This window comes from Erithacus rubecula (genome assembly GCF_903797595.1).
Source record: "Erithacus rubecula genome assembly, chromosome: 11".
NCBI classification, from domain to species: Eukaryota; Metazoa; Chordata; class Aves; order Passeriformes; family Muscicapidae; genus Erithacus; species Erithacus rubecula.
The window spans coordinates 21,110,509-21,133,283 of NC_136663.1; the positions used below are offsets into that span (position 1 = coordinate 21,110,509).

A 22,775-nucleotide genomic window follows, 5' to 3' on the forward strand; every position below is an offset into this window, starting at 1 on the left:
CTTTTTTCTCTATTTAGTTTCTGAAGATGCACAGCATTTAATAAATAATTTCAGTTCAGGATGAGATGGGTGGCAGTAGGTAGTAATGCATTTCAAGTGTTTATCCACATATTTTAAAATTGTATTTTCTTCTGTTTAGTGCAGTTAAACTGAGACCAAAAGAGGGGGAGACATACTTTGATGTTGTGGCTGTTGTTGATCCCGTGACCAGAGATGCTCAAAGACTTGCTCCGTTACTTTTGGTATGTAGCAGGGTTATGAGCAACTTCAAATCCCATCATTTTGGGACCTTCCTCTTTGACTGTGTGGTGACCACTAGCTTTCTAATAGAGTGTCTGAGTTTCACAATGCATTTATCAGTGGAAATATTTATTAGGCTGCACTACACACTAGCAAGATCATTCTCAGGTACTGTCCAGAGAGCTTTTAGTTTCACTATTTGAACAGCTCAGCCTGCAGTGACTCTGTTCTTGTGGAAGGTCTCAGCATGCCAAAAAGATTGCCTGAAATATGAGGAGCAGGTAACTGTGTGTAATTAAAAAGGGGGAGGGGGTTGTTAAAGGAAATCACAAGGAGGGAGGATTGGGAAAGAGCAGATAACATCCAGCCTGAGGTCCTGTCTATAAAACAGTGGTCAGCTCTCCTCATTCACATTTTAAGGAATGTCTCTCTCTCATTACTTTAGGTTTTGAACCAGTTGATAAATATGAACCTGAGAGTGTTTATGAACTGCCAGTCTAAGCTTTCTGACATGCCACTGAAGAGGTAAGCACTTCCATGATACAGGGGAGGCAGAGAGAGAGAAACCTGTTGGGATGTGTAAGCACAGAAGCATGATCAACTCTACTATAGGAAGTAACTGCTTTGAGCTCATTCATATAGTAGCATCATTTCCCATAGAGAATCTGGGAATTTGTGGATGGCAGGAAGTAATTCTGCTGTTTTACAAGTTAGTTGCTTTTAAATTTTTTTTGTATTTATATAAAATTAAATAACTTACTCGTATTAGTGGTTGAGTCTTGCACAGTCTATTTTGGTCCTTCAAGATAGAAACTCTGACCTGCCCTAAGGTTAACACAACCTGCATTGTTTTGGACAAAGGCTTGGAGACATTAGAGGTCAGGGAAAGCTGATGCCATCTGCAAATTCAATGAGAGTGAAATATTAGCAAATTTTGGCTGATAGGTGTTCTGACATTTTCTTTCTGAAATTTCAGCTTTTACCGCTATGTTCTGGAGCCAGAGATTTCTTTCACAGCAGAGAATAACTTTGCTCCAGGACCAATTGCCAAGTTTTTAGATATGCCCCAGTCTCCACTGTTCACTCTGAATTTAAATACTCCTGAGAGTTGGATGGTGGAGTCTGTTAGAACCCCGTATGACCTTGACAATATCTTCTTAGAGGAGGTAAGAGAAATCATCATGTTCCTGCTGCATTTAAATGGTAGTGTTTTTCCAGGGCTTGTTTTTTTGATGGAAAGAAATGCAGAATTTTAAATTGCCAATAAATATAGAGCTGTGGATATTACTGCATTTGCAGACCTCTAAATGTTTTCTAGAGAGGAAGCACAAACTCCCCTCAATAAGCAATATTGTTATTGATATATCAGTATAACAATAAGTAAGATTGCTGTTCTCAATTACTCATGGATGCCTGACCCAGAGGTTCAGACTACCACAGGCTTGAAGAAAGTCTTTTCCCTTGCTCCTAGAAGCCACCAAGCTGGTTTTAGCTAGTTTCACAGTTCTTGTTAACTGGCAAACACTCCTGTGGTCCACAGAAGGATGTGGAGTATCAATGCAGCAGAAATCCACTCAGCTGCTGTAGGTTCAGGAGCTTGCTGCTGCTTGAACAGACCTTGAGTCAGACTCTTGGACTGTGGATCTGGGTAGTGCTGCTCCACTACAGAGGGAGAAATAGGGAAAACCCCATATTTATTTACCTTATTGTAAAGGCATCACACATGTTATGTGTAGTGAGACTGTCAAAGCCTTTACAAACAGGCCTTGGGAAAAGTGACAGTCTTTACAGCCTTGTGGGTATCACAAATGTGAGTCCCCTTCTCACTGATCACTATATTATTAGCCCCATCTTCTGCATCTCCCTGATATTGTTTGGGAATATGACATGATATTGTGGTATATCTGGAATTGCTAATCCTGTACTAGTTATTTGGAAATCTAGGGAATTGGGTGTGGTTTGGGTTTTGGTTTAGGAGTTTCTTACTTTTCATCTTTTACCCTAACTGTAAAGCCATAAATGAAGCATTGATATAACTTCTCAAGCCTCTGATTTCCATGTCTGCCCCTTAGATTAATTGAAAGCCAGAGAGAGAGGGGGATTAAATGCTTCAGGCATTCAAAGTGCATTCCTGAGCTTCCAAATAAGCAGCAGCTTTACTTTTGCAGGTGCACCATTTCCAGTTCCCAATGTGCAGTCTGTTGGTGCTGTAGCAATTAAACTGTCATTTTGGATGTGCAATGAGAGGAGATGCTTTGTGGGATTAGACTAACATTGTGCTTATGTACTGTCCTCAGGCTACATCTGAATTTGGCCTGGTAGGGACCCAAGTCTTTTGGGGTTGTGGGGTTTTTTTTTTCCTGGTTATTTTTCCTCTTCTCTTTCCTTGGCACCTTTGTTCAGTGTAGAAAAAAATGAATGGGTGTTTCCTGACAGTACCCTAGTGCACTGTAAGAGTAACACAGAGCAAAACGAAATATTTATTTCAGAAGGCTAATACTAGGTGAGACCAGCTTTAAACAGATTTGCAGACAAAATTCTGGATCTAATAACATGTTTTTATGAGATACCAACTCCATTCTCCAGTAAATGTTAAAAAAAAATGAATTGTGGAATAGAGCAACAATCCTCTCCTTTTCTTATCCTAGCATATGTTGAGATTTAAATTCTTTTGGTCTGGGCCACTCTTAGCAGTATTTGTGTGAGGTTTGTCACTTGAAGGGGCTGAGCTCTTTGAGGTTCTCTAGGTATTTGTCTAATAATAAAATTACTCTGGTAAAATTAGTTTTTAATTACTAGAGAGTAACTGAATGACTAAAAGCTGGCACTTTAGAGCTAGTGCTGCAGTCAGCAGTATCTGCTCCTTTCAGGTGGACAGTGTTGTTGCTGCAGAGTATGAACTGGAGTACCTGCTGCTGGAGGGACACTGCTATGACATTACAACTGGGCAGCCACCTCGGGGGCTCCAGTTCACACTGGGGACTTCAGCCAGCCCTGTCATCGTGGATACCATTGTTATGGCCAACTTGGTGAGTGTTCCAGTGGAGCTGGCAGCAGCACAGCCACTGCCATCCACACTGAGGATTTTCTAGCTCAGGACTCTGGGTTTGTGGTGTGACTTGCACTCCACAGCTGCAAATGCATCAGAGCCACATCATTCCTCACACTGATGTCTGAAGCTTCACACTCTCTTTCAAGATGTGCTCATTTCCCTTCAGCTGGTTGAGGTATTCTGGAATCTCTTTAAATGCTGCCAATATTCCCTTTCCAGGGAAGCTCAGACAATTGTTTTCCTGAGAAAGGATCCTCCTTAGGCCATCCACCCTGGTGCTGTCAACATCAGCCTGTCTTGTTTTTGGGGTCCATTTCTTCAGAAGATCTATGGCATAAATGGAGAGAGTCAGCAAGAATAGCTGACATTGTAGAAAATAAAGAAAGTGTGAAAGAATTTGATTTATTTATTTAGTTAAGGAAAGGTGCTGGAAATCCAAGTGCATGATTGTTTCCTGCAGCTACTTTTGTAGTGTCACTGCATAAGGGATGTGTCTGCTCTCAGTGTCCACACTGGGCCAGGAAAGAGGTGATGGACTGAAATGATGGCAGAGGAAGTTAGATACTGGAATGTTTTCTTGATATGTAATGTTAGTGAAAACCAGAAGTAAATTGCCTCCCGTGTTTTTTTTTTTTTTTGTTGTTTTTTTAATATTTACATTTTTTAAGGTATTACATTTATTTAAATGAATTGAAATAAAAACCAGGAAAAATATTCACTGGTGCTAAATATTTATTTTAGAATTCTCACTCATTTTCAGTTTGTGCCTTTTCTTAGCCAGAGTATATCCTAGAATGATGTAGTATTTCTTGCTATAGAAAAAAGGATGTCCCTTATTTTGCATATGATCACATGGTGTGTTTATGTTGGGGAGAAAAACTCAAGTGTCCTTTTTCTAATTAGCTATACAAAAATTAAAAAAAAAAGTTAAATTTTCTTTTTAAAGCAGTCTGGCTCACATAGGAGCTGCAAGCATTTGAAGCCACAGTACAGAACTGAATGGGACACTAAAGTATCTCTACAGCTGCATGTATCTTCTATAGGTGTAATAATTTCCATCACAGAGAAAAATACGTCTGGAATCTGAAGCTTAAAAAGACTTGAACACAATATTTGAATTTCACATTGTAATTTTTAAAGTTCTGTAGAAGAGAGATCCTGCAACATATAAATTATGTTATTGCTTCTGCTGTAGGTGAATTACCATCTGTAGAGGTTCAGAATTCCTTCAAATTTTGTTGTATAATTACAAATTAGTGTTTTGAAATCCCCTCACTCCTTCATGAAGACAACCTTTTGCAGGAAGAGACTTTGGGTTTGCACTGTTCCCATCAGGACAATGAAGACTTGGATCTACAAAATAATGCCAGACTTTTTCAAGTTTCTGTCTCTTAGAGAAAACCCAGCAGTGTTGAATGAAATAATTTCTGGGGCTTTTCTCTGGGTTTAAAGCCATAAGGTTATGTTAATCAATAGGCTTGCAAATAGCATTTTAGATATAAAACAGTGAGTCAAAACACATAACTTTAAAGGTAATTTTTCTGCATTTGCATTTTCTAGAAACTGCCAAATATTCTTTTCATTTTACAGGGCTACTTCCAATTAAAAGCCAATCCTGGTGCATGGACTCTAAGACTGAGAAAAGGCAGATCTGAAGATATTTACAGAATCTACAGGTAGGTCAGGATAAGAAATACTTCAGTCTATTTCTTGTAAAACTTCTGATAAGTAGTCATTGTAACAGGTGAATCTGATGGTTCCCTTGGCTGAACAGCAAATTAAACATTTCATCCTGAATATAAGTTATGCAAGGTGAAATTAATTAATTTAAAACGCCATTAAGTGTGTTCAGATAGATGTATCTGTCTCTTTGTCATGTCTCATACCTGTTTTGCAGTGCTGAGGCTTAATACATGTATAAAAATGAACAGAAGGAATAAAGAACATATTTCTGCTTTATAGTAAAAGTCAGTATCTTGCTCTGTTTTCAGCCACGATGGCACAGACTCTCCACCTGAAGCTAATGAAGTTATTGTTGTTCTCAATAACTTCAAGAGCAAAATTATTAAAGTGAAGGTGAGTTTAAAAACCAGAAGTGCTTTGAAAGAAGTCTGTTTGACCAACAATGGGGGAGAAACTTGAATTAAGGTCTGAAGCTCCCTTCCCATGGGCATGCACTTGAGGCAGTCTGCACAGAGCTCCCCTCACAGTATCAGGAGTAGAGAGCATCATCTGTATACTTGATTTGGGATTTTAATACAGGACAGAATGATAGTAAGTCCTGTTTCTTGTGTATGTCCCTGAGATACAATAATATTCACATTTTCCTGACTGCTTATAACTTCAAGAAAAAGCAATTTTGTATGCCCTATATATGTCTAGTAATAAATATTCAGTATGTCCTTTGAGCCAACATTTTATCTGTCACAGATAAATTGTATTCATTTGGCAGTACATTTTCTGTCACTCTGACACAGTCTAGGTGAGAATACATTTGAAAAAAAAAAAAAGGAAAAAAAAGGCAAACTATTAATCTGCTGTCTCTTAGGGTTGCATATCAGGTAATGCCAAAGCTGAGAAGTTTAAGGAGAATGACTGATAGATAAGTGATGGCTATAACAGAACCTCCTGACACCATTTATTTGTGCTAATTGGACTAATTTTGGGATGTGCTCCCCATTCACTGTCTTGTCTGTTTATCTACTTTGGAGTCTCAGTGGCCAGTTAATCACTTAGAGACTGGCAAAGAAAAACCTTCAAAGAAACCAACACCCCCCACCCCTCAAAAAACAAAAAAAATCAACACACCAATTCCACCAGTCTCCATTGTCAAGGTTGCTTATTAAGCATCTCTTTGAAAAGCATTTTAACCATCCAGACTAAGATGCCTTTGGTGTCTAAAAACTCCTTTGGAATCTGTTTGGAAAGTCCCTTCATTACTGACCTGTTTTCCCAGACATCTTAGGTTACCTGTCAGCTCATGGGGTGTAATTCAAGTAGGTAAAAACAGATTTCAGGATAACACTCCTGACAAGATTTGCTCAATATGTGCTTCCAACTCACTAAAGCTGTGTTATGCTTCACAGGTTCAGAAAAAGTTTGATATGATGAATGAAGATTTACTAAGTGATGGCACCAATGAGAATGAATCTGGATTCTGGGAATCTCTCAAATGGTAAAAGTAATTCAGTGATAACCTGCAAATCTCTTGAAACAGGAGAACTATTTGGCAATACCATGATGTCTTTGAAATTGCACAGCTGTCTGTGAGGACTGCTTGAATTTAGGGCTGTCATTCACTGACTCTTCTGTTTCTAGAAATCTGGGCTCCTGCTTTGCACCTGGTTTTACCTTCTCTTACCCCCTTGGTACTTGGGAGCCTGAGAACATTGTTCCTTCACAGGAGCTGCACTTCAGCCAGTGCTCTCTCAATGAAAAGGTGTTCATGTCTGAGCTCCTGCACAGCACTCTGCCTTGGGGATGGTGCTCTGGGCAGCAGAGAATGACACCAAAAGCCCACAGACCAACTGTATTAAAGCAAAAATGTAGCCATTTTCTGTATTTGCAGCCTTTCCTATAGAGCTGTTCCTTCCTACCTTGTCCTTCACACAGCTATATTTTTCCTTTCAGGGGATTCACAGGAGGACAAAAGAATGAAGATGTGAAACAGGATAAAGATGATGTACTAAATATATTCTCTGTGGCTTCAGGACACCTATATGAGAGATTCCTACGGTTAGTTGAGAATTTATGATCCCAGTGTCCCAAATGGCAATGTCCTTGCACAAGGAAAAAGGTTACAATTTGCAGGAGTATAAAAACCCCCACTTTTTCAATGCTTCAGAAATCCAGTAGAAACTGCATCTATTGTGTCATAGGAGCTTTTGACTGCATAGCATTCATGAGTTAAAAATAGATGTAGTTTAATAGATGGTGTGTTGCTGTCCTAAATTTTCTCACTACAATATAACCAATGTATTGTTAAGAAGTTACAGAAAAATTAACAGTTGCTTTGGAAAGAATCTGAATTTCTGTTGTTCTCAAAAGACTGAAAGCTAACAGGTTGGATAAAAATATAGAGATTTTGGGGGTTTAGTAATTTTACAGATAAAATTAAGCAATTTACAATAGTCTGAAGCTACCCACTTTTTGTTTATGCATGAAGTTCAATTATCTGAGACATAGCTGCAAATAGTTTAATCATGTAGCCCAGCAATTTGTAATCTATTACACAGCCCATATTCCATGGGTGCCACTTGTTCCTGTAACTGCTTTTTTTTTTTTTTTTGATAGCATAATGATGTTGTCTGTGCTGAAACACACCAAGACTCCTTTAAAGTTTTGGTTTCTGAAGAACTACTTATCACCTACATTCAAGGTTTGTTACTAATTAGATATTTATTTGGTGGTGGGGGAAATGAAAGCTGCTTCCCACTCCCTTCCCAATGCTGCACCAGCATCACTTGGCTTAACCTGTACTCACCCAAAGCTGGAGAAATCCTCACAGATGAGAATGTCAGCTGATGTGACAGCAGGCCAAGTTGTTGTAGTAAAAAAATTCTTCCAGTGCTCTTCTGTCATTTTGCACCCCTAAATAATTGTCTCACCTGTAAACTTTTATGATTTGAATAATGCATTCTTTTAAACTCATCTGTGAATCATTATAAAATGGCTCATAAGGAACTGTGTAGACAAAAATGCTGAAAGATTGAATTGTCTCAGGATAGTTGGCTTTACAATTTATATTGATTGTTCAGCTTGGGGCTGAGTGTTTTGTAAGAATTAAAAATGAAACTAATTTTCTTTCTGGTATTTCATTTTCTGATGTTCCATGCCTTAGACTGAAGTCTGTCTCTTGTAATAAGCTTTTCTTTTTCCTGCAGAGGAACAAAGAACTGAAATAAACTACTTTTTTCCCCTCCCTCTGCAGGAGTTCATCCCATACATGGCCAAGAAGTACAATTTCCAGTATGAGCTTGTCCAGTATAAATGGCCACGCTGGCTGCACCAGCAGACAGAGAAACAGCGCATCATCTGGGGTTACAAGATCCTCTTTCTAGATGTGCTCTTCCCTTTAGCTGTTGATAAAATCCTTTTTGTGGATGCTGATCAGGTAACACTAAGGCTGGAGTTATTTCACACAGGCTGGAGTAATTTGATTTTTTTTTTTTATTTTTTTTTAATAAGTTCTTGAATACAATTTCGGTATTGTTGGAAGGGTTGCAAGTTTGAGCCCTTCATAGGCATGACTGGAGGTTGATTCTGTAATTATTGCATGCTTCCCTGAGGGCTGGTTTTTGTGCCTGTTTCCACAAGATTGGTTTTGTTGGCCTGTCTTTTGCTGTTATCTGGTTCCTCATTCACTCACTGTGATTCCAGCTAGTTTGCCAAATAGATTCTCACTTCACCCTTCCATTTTCCCAGTTCAATCTGTTTTCCCAGCCCACAGATCACTTACCACAGACACTATTTTCCTAAGTCACCAACCACCCTGCCCTGCCTTTTAATTTGGCCACATCTGAGTGGCTTTCAGAGGAGCAGAAGGCAAATCCCTTGAGCACAAGGCCATGTCCTGCTGCAAGGCAAACAGGACTGGAAGGCTTTGTGTGTGCTCACTCCTCAATGGGTGCAAAGTGCAGGAAATGTGCACAGTGAGAACTGCCAAAACCACTCTCAAAAATACATGTGAAATGAAGTACAGATTATCAGCATATGCCTTGGGGGTTTTGGCATATGTACAGGGTGATTCCATGCCAGGCCAAACTTCAGCTGAAGGATCAGTTAGGAGAGATTTCCTGCTACACTGCTGTCATTTTAGGCAGTTTGTTTCTTTGTTTGTGAGAGATATCAAGGCATTTTTTTCCCATCAGAGTGGTATTTTTAAAGTGGTGCCAGTGCCACATCTTTGTCAAAAAGACATTAAAAAGCTTTCATCCCTGGAGGGTCTGCAAACACTGAAGGGGTGGGGATACCAAGAATCACAGTAGAGTTCATGTATAGTGAGAATTCTTGCTGCTTATTAAGAACAGATTTGCACTTCAGCTGTCAAACCATCCCCCATCAGCTTATTTGAAGCTCTATTTTATTTGCTCCTGCTCTAAGGGCAGGGGAGACACCACCCTTTGTGCTGTATTTTTGTACTACATACACATAATGCAAAAGATTGCCACATACATCAGGTAATTCTTCCTTTATCTGTTTGCTGAGTTTGAATTAAATCCTGTACAGCATTTGAAAATAACCCATGGCAAATAAAATGTCCTTTCCCTTCAGATTGTCCGTACAGATCTGAAAGAGCTGAGGGATTTCAATCTAGATGGTGCTCCTTATGGATACACTCCATTCTGTGACAGCAGGAGGGAAATGGATGGCTACAGGTTCTGGAAATCAGGATACTGGGCAAGCCATTTAGCTGGAAGGAAATATCACATCAGGTACTGAAGAATTCTTTCTTTTTTTTTTTTTTTTTTTTTTTTTTCTAAAATAGAGGGGTAAAATTTTTGTTAAGGTTCCATGGCCTGTGGTCCCTTGGAAGGGATATTGAAGTTATTTTCAGTATGCTACAGCTTTTACAGATGAAAAATTGAAGTGTTAACTAACAGACATCTTCCTTTGTTAACAAATGTTGGAACAGGGACTGCATGACAGCAAAGCTAAGACAGATTTGTTGAAAATTCTTTTTCATACATGCCATGACCTTGTTAGAACTGCTTTCCTGCCTTTCCTGCTTTCTTTCCATCATCTAACATGCTGCCACTCTGAGATTGTTTTAGGGCATTGTGTCTCAGGGGTCTAGTGGGGCTGCAGTGTCACCCCCCAGTGAAATGTCATTACTAATTGCTTCTTCTCCATGTAGTGCTCTGTATGTTGTGGATCTGAAGAAGTTCAGAAAAATAGCAGCTGGAGATCGACTCAGAGGACAGTATCAGGGTCTGAGTCAGGATCCAAACAGTCTGTCCAACCTTGATCAGGTGTGTTTTATTTTAAAACAATCAGGTATTGTTTTACTGATCTATGGTGTCAGGTTTGGACTTGGGGTTTTTCCAAAGGACTTTGTTTGGAATGGGGTGAAGTGTTGATTCATTACTTTATATTTGCATTGGGAAGAGAGAAAATCCTTACAAAAGTTAATCCTCACAATACTGTTGATTTGGGAGGGGAGTTGCTTCTCCTCTTCTGCACCCTGTGGAAACAGCTACTGACTCTTACTCTGCACAACAGGATTTGCCAAACAACATGATCCACCAAGTACCAATTAAATCCCTCCCTCAGGAGTGGCTGTGGTGTGAAACATGGTGTGATGATGCCTCAAAGAAGAGAGCAAAAACCATTGATCTGGTGAGTGCAGGATGATTCCCTCACTCTTACATCACATTAAAATACAGCAACCAGTTTTAGAAGCACTTCCCTCCCTCAGCCTGTATTGGTACTTGCACATTTTCAGCACTTGAGTGTTTTCCAGTAGCTTCTGTATTTATTCTCTTACCTGGAGCAATGGCATTGTTAATAATTTGAAAAGAGACTTTGCAGTGTTCTCTAGCTGAAGTGTTCACCACCAACAGACTGATCCCTGCAGAGGAAAGCACACCCCTGTTGAGTGCAGAAACCTTTTGTAGCCTGTCTGTTCTGTTTGCAGTGTAACAACCCAATGACCAAAGAGCCCAAGCTGCAAGCAGCCATGAGGATAGTTCCAGAATGGCAGGACTATGATCAAGAAATCAAACTGCTCCAGAGTAATTTCCAGAAGGAAAAAGAAATGGGAACACCAGCTGAGATGCCAGGACAACACACACATGGTAATCTTTGTTTCTGTACTTCTGTGAGTTTCTCTGTGCCTGCTGGTCCTGTGCTGTGTCTTCCTGACTGTGAGCTTGTACCATGCACAGGGGTGAATGAGGGAATGAGGGCTGAATTAAATCATCAGGGGGTGTAATGGGATGGAAGGACCTTGCTGAGCAAGTTTGGTGTAATTTAACCTAATTCTGAAAGCCACAGAACAGATTTCTTCCAGTTCTGTACAAGGCCCTCACTGTTCCTGAAATTTTATGAGCTTGGCCTTATCTTAACCCTTAAAGAAGTGCTGCTACATGCTGAGGATGAGAATTGTGCCTTGCAAAGAGCAAGTCTTGGGAGGCTACAGTGGTTTTCAAACCTGCCAATTAAGGCAGCTCAAACTGAGTGCTCATTTTTCTCTCCTCTTCCACAGATCCAGCAACACATGTGGAATTATGATCCATGGAGACAAATTCAAGTTAGACTCTTTCATAGACAATTTTTATATTGAAAGCTAGTTTTTCTCCAGTGTGTCTGCAAAACTGCTGAATAATTGAATGGGAATGATGTATGCATTTCTATTACTTGCCTTTGGGTTAATTTCTGCATATGAAATAGGATCTGGATTGCTGGAATTAGCATTACTGGTGTTTTGCACCTGTGGTGGAGATGAAAGGCCCCATGATGGAATTTAGTGTTTCAGAAAAAAAACTTCACAATCCACCAGAAGAGTCACAGCCTGTTCCTTCAGCTGTTGCTGCCTCCACCACTGATGAAGCTCCAGTTTAGCCTCAGATCTAGCTTGAGTGTCTGGGAATTGCAGACATACATCCTAACCTCATCTGATGGACATAATTTTTCCAGGTAACATTATAAAGCTCTAAATTATGCCTTGAATTTGGGACACTGTTTCATCTTCAGGTTTTCAAACAATTGAAAATAATTCTTGGATTTGTTCAATCTGCCCTTGATTTTGTAACAAAACCAGCATTGTTTTGATTTTCTATTTCCTGTCTTCGTTTCTTGCCCAACTTTTGATGGTTTGGCTTAATATAAAGCTACCACAATCTATTTAAATGCCTGTCCAAATGCAAATGCCTAAGCTTACAGAGTGAGCAGAACACAGAATTTGGCAGCTGAGTTCATCCTAGCCTATATGACTTGAACCATCAAAGTGCCCTCCCTTCCTCCTGCTCCAAGTGTAAATCAGTCTGCAAAACTGGTAGGGCCTTCCTCTTGCTGTGGTTCACTGATTCATGAATGTTTTTTTTTTTTTTTTGTTTATGAAAAATCTGTGGAACCTTGGAAGTTTATCATCATGTAAATTCCATTAACTTTATTTTTCTTTGAACAGAGATGTTGTCACATCAATAAAAACTTCAGAGTTCTTGGGTCTTAAGCTTTAGTTCCCACTCAGTCCTCTGATCATCCATTTTCCTTGCACATGTTACAGTCCTAATTGGATTTTGGGGTTTCTGGATATTTCCCTTGCATTTGCTTTCTTTCTGTGCACTGACAAGAAGGTCTCTTCTTGCAAGGATCAATTACCCTGGGCTAGTTTTATTATTCATATTCATGTCTTCATTTTTAAAGATGCTGCTGCCATAGTTCTTTACTATGAACATACCAATTAAAGAAAACCCTCAAACTCAGTTCCCTCATTCTGAAGGGTTAATAGCCTGCTCTCTGTAACACTGAGGAGTTGAAGTGTTAAAATGTAAGAACTAAAAGGAGATTTCTAGTACAAAATATAGTCCCCTGTGCAGCTTGAGAAATCCAAACTTTTTTGGTTTTTTGTGCCTCCCGTGTTTTTATACAAGTGAATGTTTTGTGCTGTAAGACCTTTGACCAATAATCCTGACTTGAGGTATTCTCTGGAATTGCTGTGTTATAAATCCTGTTATGTTTTGGAGGAATCTGAGAGAAGACATCAGTACTAGTATTTCAACTTAAGAGAAAAAGCAGCTCTCCAGCCAAGAACAAGAGCAGCTTTCTGTGAAAAAAGGCCCTTTCCTCTCTAGGATCATATTTGGCTTTTTTTTTCCCCCCAAATTGTATTAGGAACTACAAGACTGAGAATAAACCTCTTAAATTCAGCATATTTACAATGCTTTGTTGAATAAGAAAATACTTCTAAATTAAATGTCAGTTACAATTTTTTTAAAATATGCTCCTTCATTTTGATAGTTAATGTATGTAGTTGAACACCCACACTACATCCTTTTTTTTTTTTTTTCAATTATAAGATCTGGCTAGCTATGGAGGATATTTTTGTTGCCTCTACAGATGCCATGCTCTTCAGTTTTTATAAAGAAATAAAGGTCATCTAACTCATAATTGATACAGAAAGAAACCAGAAACATATTGTGAGATTCTGTCCCTTTGCAGTAGTCCTAAGAGTCCTGTAGCTGTTCTCAAGTACAATCCAAAATGCATTTGGTACTGGTCATTCTGAATGTGAACCATTCAATTTTTCCTGAGAAGCCACTATTTACTTCCACCCAAAAATGACAGTCAAAAAGAGAATAATCACTTTTTCTGGATCTGTGCATGTGTTTGCTCCTAGATGCTCAGTGAAAGACAAATGGCCTTCAAAGGCAAATAGTTTGTCACCCCCATCTAGAAAGCATCTCAGAGTGAGATGCCTAATGAAATAGAGCTGCTGCTGCTCATATCACTGAGGACCTGGTCCTATAATTTGTAAGAATGATGATAATTAGAAAATGGGGATTGCAGAGGTCACAGTGTAGTTTTGGATCCCTCAGACTAGGAAGGCCACTTCTGGGACACAGTGATGACATTGTTCCCATCTCTGGCTACAAGCAGCTTGGCCTCTTGGTGTGAACAGTTTACACTTGAGAAATGCTTGGTACTTTTATTTTAAAAGGAAGATTTCATTGCCTTACTAAAAAGCAAATAGCAAAGAAATAAGACTGAGATTTCACTTCCATTTAGCTATATGGGTTTATAAAGAAAATGAAAGGGACGTATAAAGCAGTAAATACCCAGTACCAGTCTTAGGAACCAAAACATTTTTTAAATTATGACTTGGTTTTACCCAAATCTTCTGTAATCCATTCAAGAATATTCCATAACTGTGTGTGGCACTGATCCCAAGTGACCCAAGGTATGGGGTGTTCTGAATGTTACTGAGATCACAGTGACTTTCCCAGAAGAGTGCTAACAACAAGATCCAATATAATAAAACCTCTTCTGTTCTTTACCCATGTCTCTCCTGTCAGTTGCTTTGGGGCAGATAACTGAGGTTTTACTAGTGTTCCTTGGAGTACATTTTTCATTTCTTGTGTGCAGGTGTTGGGATCCTGTTGAAAAGCTAGAAGGGAAAAGGAGGAGTTCTTCATCCCAGCCAGTCTTGTTAATCATGGTATTTGAGTAACCCCTAAACTGAGGCATGCCTGTTAAACAATAGGAATATTTTATATAAATGTACCTTTTAGGTCTTTTTTTGGAACTCTACCTACTACTAAAAAAGAATGTTTCTATGTCAGCTTTTGTCATTTCTTCATTTGATTTGGTTTTACACTGATACTTCACAGTAAGCACTCAGAAAGTGATCCTGCAGAAATACTTGCAAGTACAGAGTGTCTGAAGTTCTTTCAGAGTTGGGAATGAATTCCAGGCTCCTGTGGGACTCTCAAAGCCTCTTCATCAGAGCATCTTCCTTAATCAAAGAGCTATAAACTGAACAGCTTGACACAGGAAGCCCAACTGGATGCTACAGACATGCAGTTGCCTTCTTACAGTTGACTCTTGGAACTTGCACAGATTTGGAAAATCCTAGGAGAGAACTAAAAGGGGAAAATGAAGCAGCCAGAAAGAGTAAATACACACCATATGCCTGTGACCTCCTCAACAGCATTTTGCACTCCCCCACCTTTTGCTTTTTAAACTTGTAGCTGTACATACATGATGCTGAAGAACTGGTCATCCTCCACCCCAAAAGAGCTGCATAAATGAGAAAAATTCTCATGGAGGATTGGGGGAGAGGGGGTGCAAAAAGTAGTTTTGGATCTTTTTTTTTTTTACAAAATTTATAAAAAATTGTATTAACCTGAATACCACAGCTTTCTTTGATGGGCAAACTGCCCCATTCCTTGCTGGTTTGCTGTACACCATGGGGAAGATACAAAGCCATATGAGGGCAGGCAGCACTTCACAAGTAAATAAATCACCTATCCATGAGCTGCTCTTGCTGCCTCTTTCCATATATTTTAAAAGGAAGATTTCACTGCCTTACTAAAAAGCAAATAGCAAAGAAATAAGACTAAGATTTCTCTTTCATTTAGCTGTATGGGCATATAGAGAAAATGAATACTTGCACTGATTTAAGATTAAAAGTCACTAAAATGCACTTCAGAGTCAGACAACAACTGTTTTAGGGCTTAGCCAGAGGGCCAGGGATAGCCCACACCAGTCTGGCATGCACACTGTGCTAATCCTGAAGGGCTCCTGCTCCCAAATTGCAGCTTTGGCCCATCCAAGGCACACCTGGCAGTTCCTGTGCATACAAAAGCATCCCTGAGCTTAGCACACAGCACAGATGAGCACTCCCAGCTGTGCTCTGGGTGCAAGAGCCCTTCCTGTGCCAGCCCCAGGGGCTCCTGCTGCAGCCAGCTCTGTGCTGTGCTAACCAGCCAGCACTGCCTGCAGAATCCAGGCCACTGCATTTCCTCCTGTCCCCAGCAAACACCTGCAGCCTGCACACAAGGGAGCCCCTGGATCCATGCTGGCTGGAAGTTCTCTGCAGGCTCTGCCCAGCTTGCCAGGTGAGCCCTCCCAGCACTGCTTGGTGGTGAGTGAAGGTGCCCAGACTGCCAGTGCAGACCTGCAAATGGAACCAGAATCAGCCCTGAGCTATCCTGGAATTCCTCTCACAGCTGCACAGTGCCTCTGCCACACATCTCAGCAGCTGTAGCTGTCCAGAAGAAATCTTCAGGTACCCTGTCCAACAAGTGCAGCCTGATTTGCAATCTCTGCAGAAGTGCACCACAGGAAAGGAGTGAAACCTGTACCCTCTGGAACCAAGACTGCAGTCTGTCATCCCTAACTCAGCAATGGCCAGTGGGACACAAAGCACAATGTTCCTCAAGGAATTTACCTTCCCAAGTGCTGCCACTCCCCCAGAGCAGCCTGGCAAGTCACCACAGAGAAATTCATCCTGACACTGGGTTTACACTTCATGCTTGCACCTTGGCTAACAGTGACAGTGTAAATATCCCAACATCCAAAGCTACCCACGAGGAATTTCCTCTCCATTTTCTCTACCCACCTCCTCTTTGGCACATAACTGTATTTACCCAATCATGAGTGCTGCTTATGGATTATGCACTCCACCTGTTTTGAGTCAACACATGGATCTTTACTAACTTGAAATAAAAACCTGTCCCCAATCTCCCTTTCTGACTGCAGCTGGCTGCTGGATGCTCCTTGGAACCCAGGTGATTGAGCAGCATTCCCTAATTGGGACACTGGGAAAATCACTTCTGACTGAATTTGTGTTAAAACACTGCTGAGAAAGATTGCCTTATTCTTGGAATGCACTGCATTTGTTCCTTATTAGCCAGCTTGGAGATTGGTGAGGAATGAGAAGAGCATTTCTTCAGTGTGAAGAGCTGGAACAAAGAACTCTGCAATACACCTGACAATGGCACAGCAGGGTCACCTCCTGAGTGCTCAGTGCTCTCTCCTAAGGCTGCTGCATTTCTCACCTGTCCTCAGCAGAAAAAAGCCAGTGTACAGCTTTGGGTTTCCTCCTGAAAGATACAACAGAACAGAGAACCTGCTTTGTTTCCTTAATTTTCAGCACTAAAGATGTGCTTTTTTCTTTTTTTGCTTCCTCTTTCCTGGGGAAAGTTTCTACCACGCATAGATCTCCTTCCTCTGCTGGAAAGAGCTGGTTTCAGCTCTTAGACTCTTATTCTTTAACCTCTTCCCCCTATGTAGGTGTTTATTTACTACAATAATATGCAGAAGGTACTTCCAGACATCAAAATATTTCCCTTTAGACTATTAGCCTTTAGACTGTTTTCCTGATATTGTCTTCTTTGCTTGGCTGAATTTTATTTTTTTTTAATTTTTGGGGTTTTTTAATAAATAAAATGAAAACTTGGCACCAGAACTGGATACATTCAATTTCATCAATACTACATCAAGAGAACATGTTTATGTGCATGTGTATTTCTGTATATCCACCCTCATCTTCTAAGTATTTGCCTTTTATACCATCAAGCTCCAGGAATTCTTCCACCCAACCCACTGAAAAAAACTTTGTTAATTGAGTTTTAATTCTGTTAACACGTGCCCCAGCAATACAGTAACATTATTTTGGAGCATCAAGGTACAAGCAACAAAATTATTGTGAACTGTTTATGTCTGCACTCAGTGCTGCTATTATCCCAAACCTATAATTCCTCAAAGTTACACTGGTTTGACAAGAATTATGTCCCATAAAAAAAACCCTCAGGAGTAATTTTAGCTCTCAAGGCACTCCTGATGTCCCAGGAGATTCCCCTCAAGTTTCAAATTCATATTTGGACAAGCAGTTCTTTGCTGAGCTACTCTGGAACACGTGCCTTATCTTCCAGAGTTTATCAAAAACTAACTTCATTGGATCAGTGACTCCTCCAGCAATTCCTTCAGACCTTCTAAATGCCAGCTATTGAGTTGTCCCTTTAGAAAAATCTTAAAATATCAGCAACTCAACATCTATTGATATCCCATTATAGGTGATACTTTAAAGATTTCTACATATAGCACACACATACCTATTACATATCCATATTTTGTCATCTTCACCTAATAAAGCTTGATCAGCTAGGAACATTTTCCCAAATGTTCTGCTGCTTGTCCTTAAATTGAACTGCATTTAAGATGTGTTCAAGATTGTGTTTTTCTCTCTTGGGGAAATAAGGCTTTATCTCTGCTGGCAGCCACCAAGGCCAGTTTGCAGCTGAGTGAATTTTGCTCCTGCCCCAGGAATTTTGTCTCTAGCTCTGAATGGAGCCACGTTGGTGGGATTTTCCTGGGAAAATTTGCTGTTGCTGATCTGTTCAGATCTCTGTAAGAACACACTGCTCTGTTTTCACACGCCATTCCTCTGGGGTCTTTCAAAAAAGCCTCAAAAATAAATTAGTGGCTGCTTTTGCCCTGAATTTTGTGGTTATATGTTCCAACATCACTAACTGCTGGATTGAAAGGTCTTACCTGAGTCCCCAAGGCCAGTACCTTGATGCCACAGCCACTTTTACAGAATCTCATCCCCAAATGAATCCAAATCACATGAAATGAGTTGGGTTTTCACTCTCCCACCCTGCTGCTGGGAAGCTGCTCAAATCTCACCACCACCCCTTTCTCACTGAATAAACCAGACAGGTTCTTTAATGAAATAGGTGAACTTTTAGTAGGTGACACAATTTTCTGTTGGCAGCTGGCCACTCTGCATCACACTGATGGGCTCACTAAGGGGGTTTTTAGCAGTGTGGTACTTTCATTAAGATCTGAAGAAAAAGATTCTGAGTGTACTGCACAACGATCTCAGGAGATGTTCTGAGCTGTAGATGGAGCACTTGCACTGCTTTGAAAATCCAAAAGTGCCTGCTGACCCCTTCCTGTAATTTTCAAAGTGGGAAAGACTTTTTTCCCATGTGCTCTACTGTGGCCTTCCATGGAAAAAAAAAGCAAAACAAAAAAAGAAAACAAACATGCCTCACTGCTGCACTCACATTAACACAAGCAGTGAGTACCAGCTCTGTGTAGTACTGATCACTCACTAGAGCTGCTGCCATGGCATTACAAAGCTTTTCAATTAAATTTAAATGTAGTTACCTTGAAAAGATCTCAGTGCTTCCAGGAAAAGGAGCAGCCAAACAGATCAAATTCAGGACCTATTGTGGCTGGGTTTTTCTTTGCTTGGCTGCTTTGGTGATTGGTTGTTTACTAATAATAAAATAAAGTGAAACTTATTTCAGTTACCACAAACTTTCTGGTGTAAATCATGAGCCAACACAGAGACCTTTGCACTGTGTTGAGGTTTATTTGGTCCTCAACCTTGTATCCAATCAACTATCACAAGCTCTTCCACAACAGTGGGCAAAAAATTTTGTAGAAGGTCATTCCTAAACACCTGCACTGTTCAAGAATAATCTCTCTGCCTCCTCCTTTTCTGGCAGAAAGGACTCAGATGTAAGGGCAGCAGACTGACCTTCTTACAGGAAGATCCTATTTCCAAGAGAAGCTCTTGTCTCACATCCCACTCAGAGAAACACTTCTGCCTGCAGAACACTAACACCTAAAAACTAACATAAGAGTCAAAATCCAATATGTACTTTCCAGATTTTTATTCTGTTCACTGATAGAACAAGTTAGTTTGGTTTCTTTAAAGGGTGAGCACTGGATACACAGTAAGTTTTGTGAATGTGTGTCCCCCTTGTTCTGTGTTTGCAAAGCAGCTGAGAGCAGGCAGTGATTGAATCCCAAAAGTACCTGTTATCATCAGAGGGGCACAGAGAGCTGAAGATTTGCTCTGTCTTTGTAGCACTGAATTTCCACATTTTTGCCTGAGTTTCCAAGCCTTTCTGCTTACTTCTTTTGGACAACTCCACTGGGGAGCAAGATGCAATCCTCTTCCCTATTGTCACAGTTCCTGCCTTGGCTGTTTTTCCTCCACCAGAGCTGATGCATGAAAAATCTCTTGCCAGCTCATATCCAAGGAATAATAATGTACCTGATCACTCTGTGCTGCTGATCAAAGCAAGAACTGAATTCGAAAAGCAGAAATGTGATCTGAAGACAGTCAGTGCCATCAAGCACAAACTGAATATTTTAACATCTGGAAGTTGATTTTAAAAGCTCCTCAGCAAAGGCCAGGAATGTTAGGCATGAAGGTATCAAGGAATGAGATATTAAAAAGCTCTTACTGCAGGAAACCAGCCTTGCAACCACCTAAATGCTGTCCAGTTCGTTTGCGCACTCCTTCATTTGGGCTGTAAAGTTTTCATGTCTGTGCAGCACAGAACAAGAGAGAAGCTGCTGCTGGAAATCAGTGTTGCCCAGAGCACTGAGCAGTGCACCTGGACCAGAGAATCTGAGAAATTCATCTGCTGCCAGGACCTGGAGGAAGAAATTAATTGCTTTAAACAATAACCCACCAGTCACTATCCTACAGCAGCCACAGATAATCAGCACTTCAAAGTAATATTTGTTTCACGTCCTTTTCTTACCTCCTGCATATCTGAGCCCAGCACAGAGATGAATCTGAGATACAACCTTTCCATGCCATGATCATCCAATTCAAACTCAGCCCCAAACTTCCCTCTGGTTGGATTAACATCTCCCTGAGGTGCAGAGGGAGGGGACAAGGAGCCACATGCCTGGAACACTGCAGGAATCTGCAACTCAAAATGCTTTTCCCAGACACAGAATACTCATCCCACCATTGCTCACCCAGGTGTGCCCATGAAAAAGAGGGTAGTGGTTTCTCAAGCTGTCCCCTAAGCTTTCTCCAGCAAGAGTTCAGAGGTGTCAGACTCACTCCAAACAAAAAAAATAAAAAAATAAGGGCTCTGCATGCTCTCAGTGTCACAGGGGAACCACAGGTAAGTAATTGAAGAATTACTGAAATCAGTAGCCAGGCTACTCCAGTAATTGAAATCCAAAACACAACCAGAAGGAAGGGAAAGAATTAATTCATCATCTAATTATAAAAGCAGCACACAGCCTTCTCTAACTAACCTAGCAGCAGAAGGCAAGTGATCAAATAAAAACAAGCAGTACTGAACTATAAAGATAGAAAAACTTACCAAAGAAACCCACTATTGCTGAAATGATGGACTCATGACCTGAAAGCAGATACATTATTTATTTCAACTATTTATGTCCTTTTTTATTCCCTTTTGGCTCTGATTTGCTGTCACTGGTGTGTTACAAGGTCATTAATAATGCATAGCAATAAATAATATATCCACAGTCACACCAACTGGATTTTGTTGTATCTATGGCCCTGTGAACATCTTGAATTTATTGTCCTTGGGGCTTTTTCTGAATGGTGGCTAAGACCAGTACACACAGACTGGTTCAACCTATAAAATAGCAATAACACTTTGAGCTGAATTCTGGAGAAAAAGCAGACATGGAAGCACTCAGTTGTTGGTTTCAGCCCAGACAGCTGCCAGGAGGGATGAGCAGAGGCACCAGGGCTTTGGCTAGGCACACAAAACACCTCCTCTGTCCTTCAAACAGCCTCTTGGATCCACAACTTGCAAGAACATTTGCAACTGTTTGAGTTTGTCACCAAAAAAAAAAAAAAAAAAAAAAAAAAAAAAAAAAAAAAAAAAAAAAAAAAAAAAAAAAAAAAAATTACACCCACACAAACCATAAAATCCACCAGCTTTCATCTCCTCGTGTTTTGGATCCCAGAAATCTGAAATTTTTGAGCTTTCTGTGCTTTCTGGCACTGACCCCCTGGAGAACACTGCTTTTGACCTAAGGCCTTGGAGAAGCTTCCAAATTTGAGTGATGGAGTCAAAATCACTGGTGTGTAGTTAGAATAGAGGTGTGTAATTTCACATAGTGAAGGGTTTGGAACTTGGGGTGTTTATAATATAGTAATAGGCATGGGACAAGATGGAGGATTTTGGGTATTGTCTCTTTCTCTCTTCTTCCCTCTTCTTCATGATTTCAGGGAGTAGGTTTTGGCTGGATAGAAAATCCCTCACTGTGGGTCACAGGACTTTGGTTATTGGGTCAAAAGTATAAATAATATAGGTGTTAATTCTCTATTGGACTGTTTAGCATAACTTGTAACTAGCTGGATTCAGCTCCATTTTGCTCACTTTTAGCTGGTAGCTAGAGGTGCTGCAGAACTCTCTGTATATTAGATGAGATTTAATAAACAACCAATCCTGAACATTAGAAAATTAATCTCATTTGTGTTTTTAATCCTGACTGAGTAAAGACAGAAGAAACTGCAGACAAGCCACTAATTAAGTGGTGCAGACACCACCCATTACACTCCTGCACCTGAAATGCAGTTTCCTGGGGCAGAAGAGGTTCCCTGAAGTGCAAGAAGAGCCATTCATCCAAAGCCTTGCCCCACACATCACCACCCAGCTTCACTGTGATATCTGGGGGGAAAAGAACCAGCCCAAAACACAGCCCAGAGTTGTGCTGGTGAGTGACCCACAACTGCACAGAGTGAACTCCTGAGCTCAGGACTCCTCAGCACTTTTAGAGGAAAAGGTAAAGCCAATATGGAGAATCCCATTCCCATTCAGGTAAAGCAACCAGTGACCATACTTATGTGTCCAGAACCAAAAAAGATCAATATAGAACTAGAACACAAAATAGAGGCATTCTAGCTTTAGGAGACAAAATTTAGATTTTAAAACAAAACAAAAAACCATAAAAAAACTACAAACCCTGCACTGTGCTAAGGTTTTTTACTGTTATTAGCAAAGTAGTAAAATACAAACCAATCCTTTTTGAGCATCTCACTGTGACTAAACTGCAGAATGGAATAACACAGGTACAATCTGAGCTGCATCTACTTCAAGCATAGTCCCAGGGAGAGCTTGTCCCAGCCCCATTTCTTTCACCCATTGCATTAACTACACACCTGGAAAGGAAATAAGTTCAGCAAGCTGGTCTGATGAGAATAAATGTTTGGATATATATATTTTTGGGGTTTTTTTTG

At 40.3% G+C, this 22,775-nt stretch overlaps 1 protein-coding gene across 3 annotated transcripts in view; it reads left to right on the forward strand.

The window, feature by feature from the left end:
* The window catches only part of UGGT1 (UDP-glucose glycoprotein glucosyltransferase 1), a 42,797-nt gene extending 25,593 nt beyond the window's left edge, over positions 1–17,204 (forward strand). For 2 of the 3 annotated variants that reach the window (XM_079314776.1, XM_079314775.1), the window contains 15 exons: positions 140–242; positions 686–765; positions 1,217–1,406; positions 3,111–3,269; positions 4,883–4,968; positions 5,284–5,368; positions 6,379–6,467; positions 6,923–7,027; positions 7,586–7,670; positions 8,223–8,405; positions 9,566–9,726; positions 10,149–10,263; positions 10,514–10,630; positions 10,929–11,088; positions 11,499–12,470. In XM_079314776.1, the coding sequence (XP_079170902.1) occupies positions 140–242; positions 686–765; positions 1,217–1,406; positions 3,111–3,269; positions 4,883–4,968; positions 5,284–5,368; positions 6,379–6,467; positions 6,923–7,027; positions 7,586–7,670; positions 8,223–8,405; positions 9,566–9,726; positions 10,149–10,263; positions 10,514–10,630; positions 10,929–11,088; positions 11,499–11,524 (1,744 nt within the window). In that variant the 3' untranslated portion in view covers positions 11,525–12,470. Of the gene's footprint in view, positions 1–139; positions 243–685; positions 766–1,216; positions 1,407–3,110; positions 3,270–4,882; positions 4,969–5,283; positions 5,369–6,378; positions 6,468–6,922; positions 7,028–7,585; positions 7,671–8,222; positions 8,406–9,565; positions 9,727–10,148; positions 10,264–10,513; positions 10,631–10,928; positions 11,089–11,498 lie in introns of all 3 variants that reach the window. The other variant, XM_079314774.1, reaches the window with a different exon arrangement.
* Positions 17,205–22,775: the final 5,571 nt, after the last annotated feature.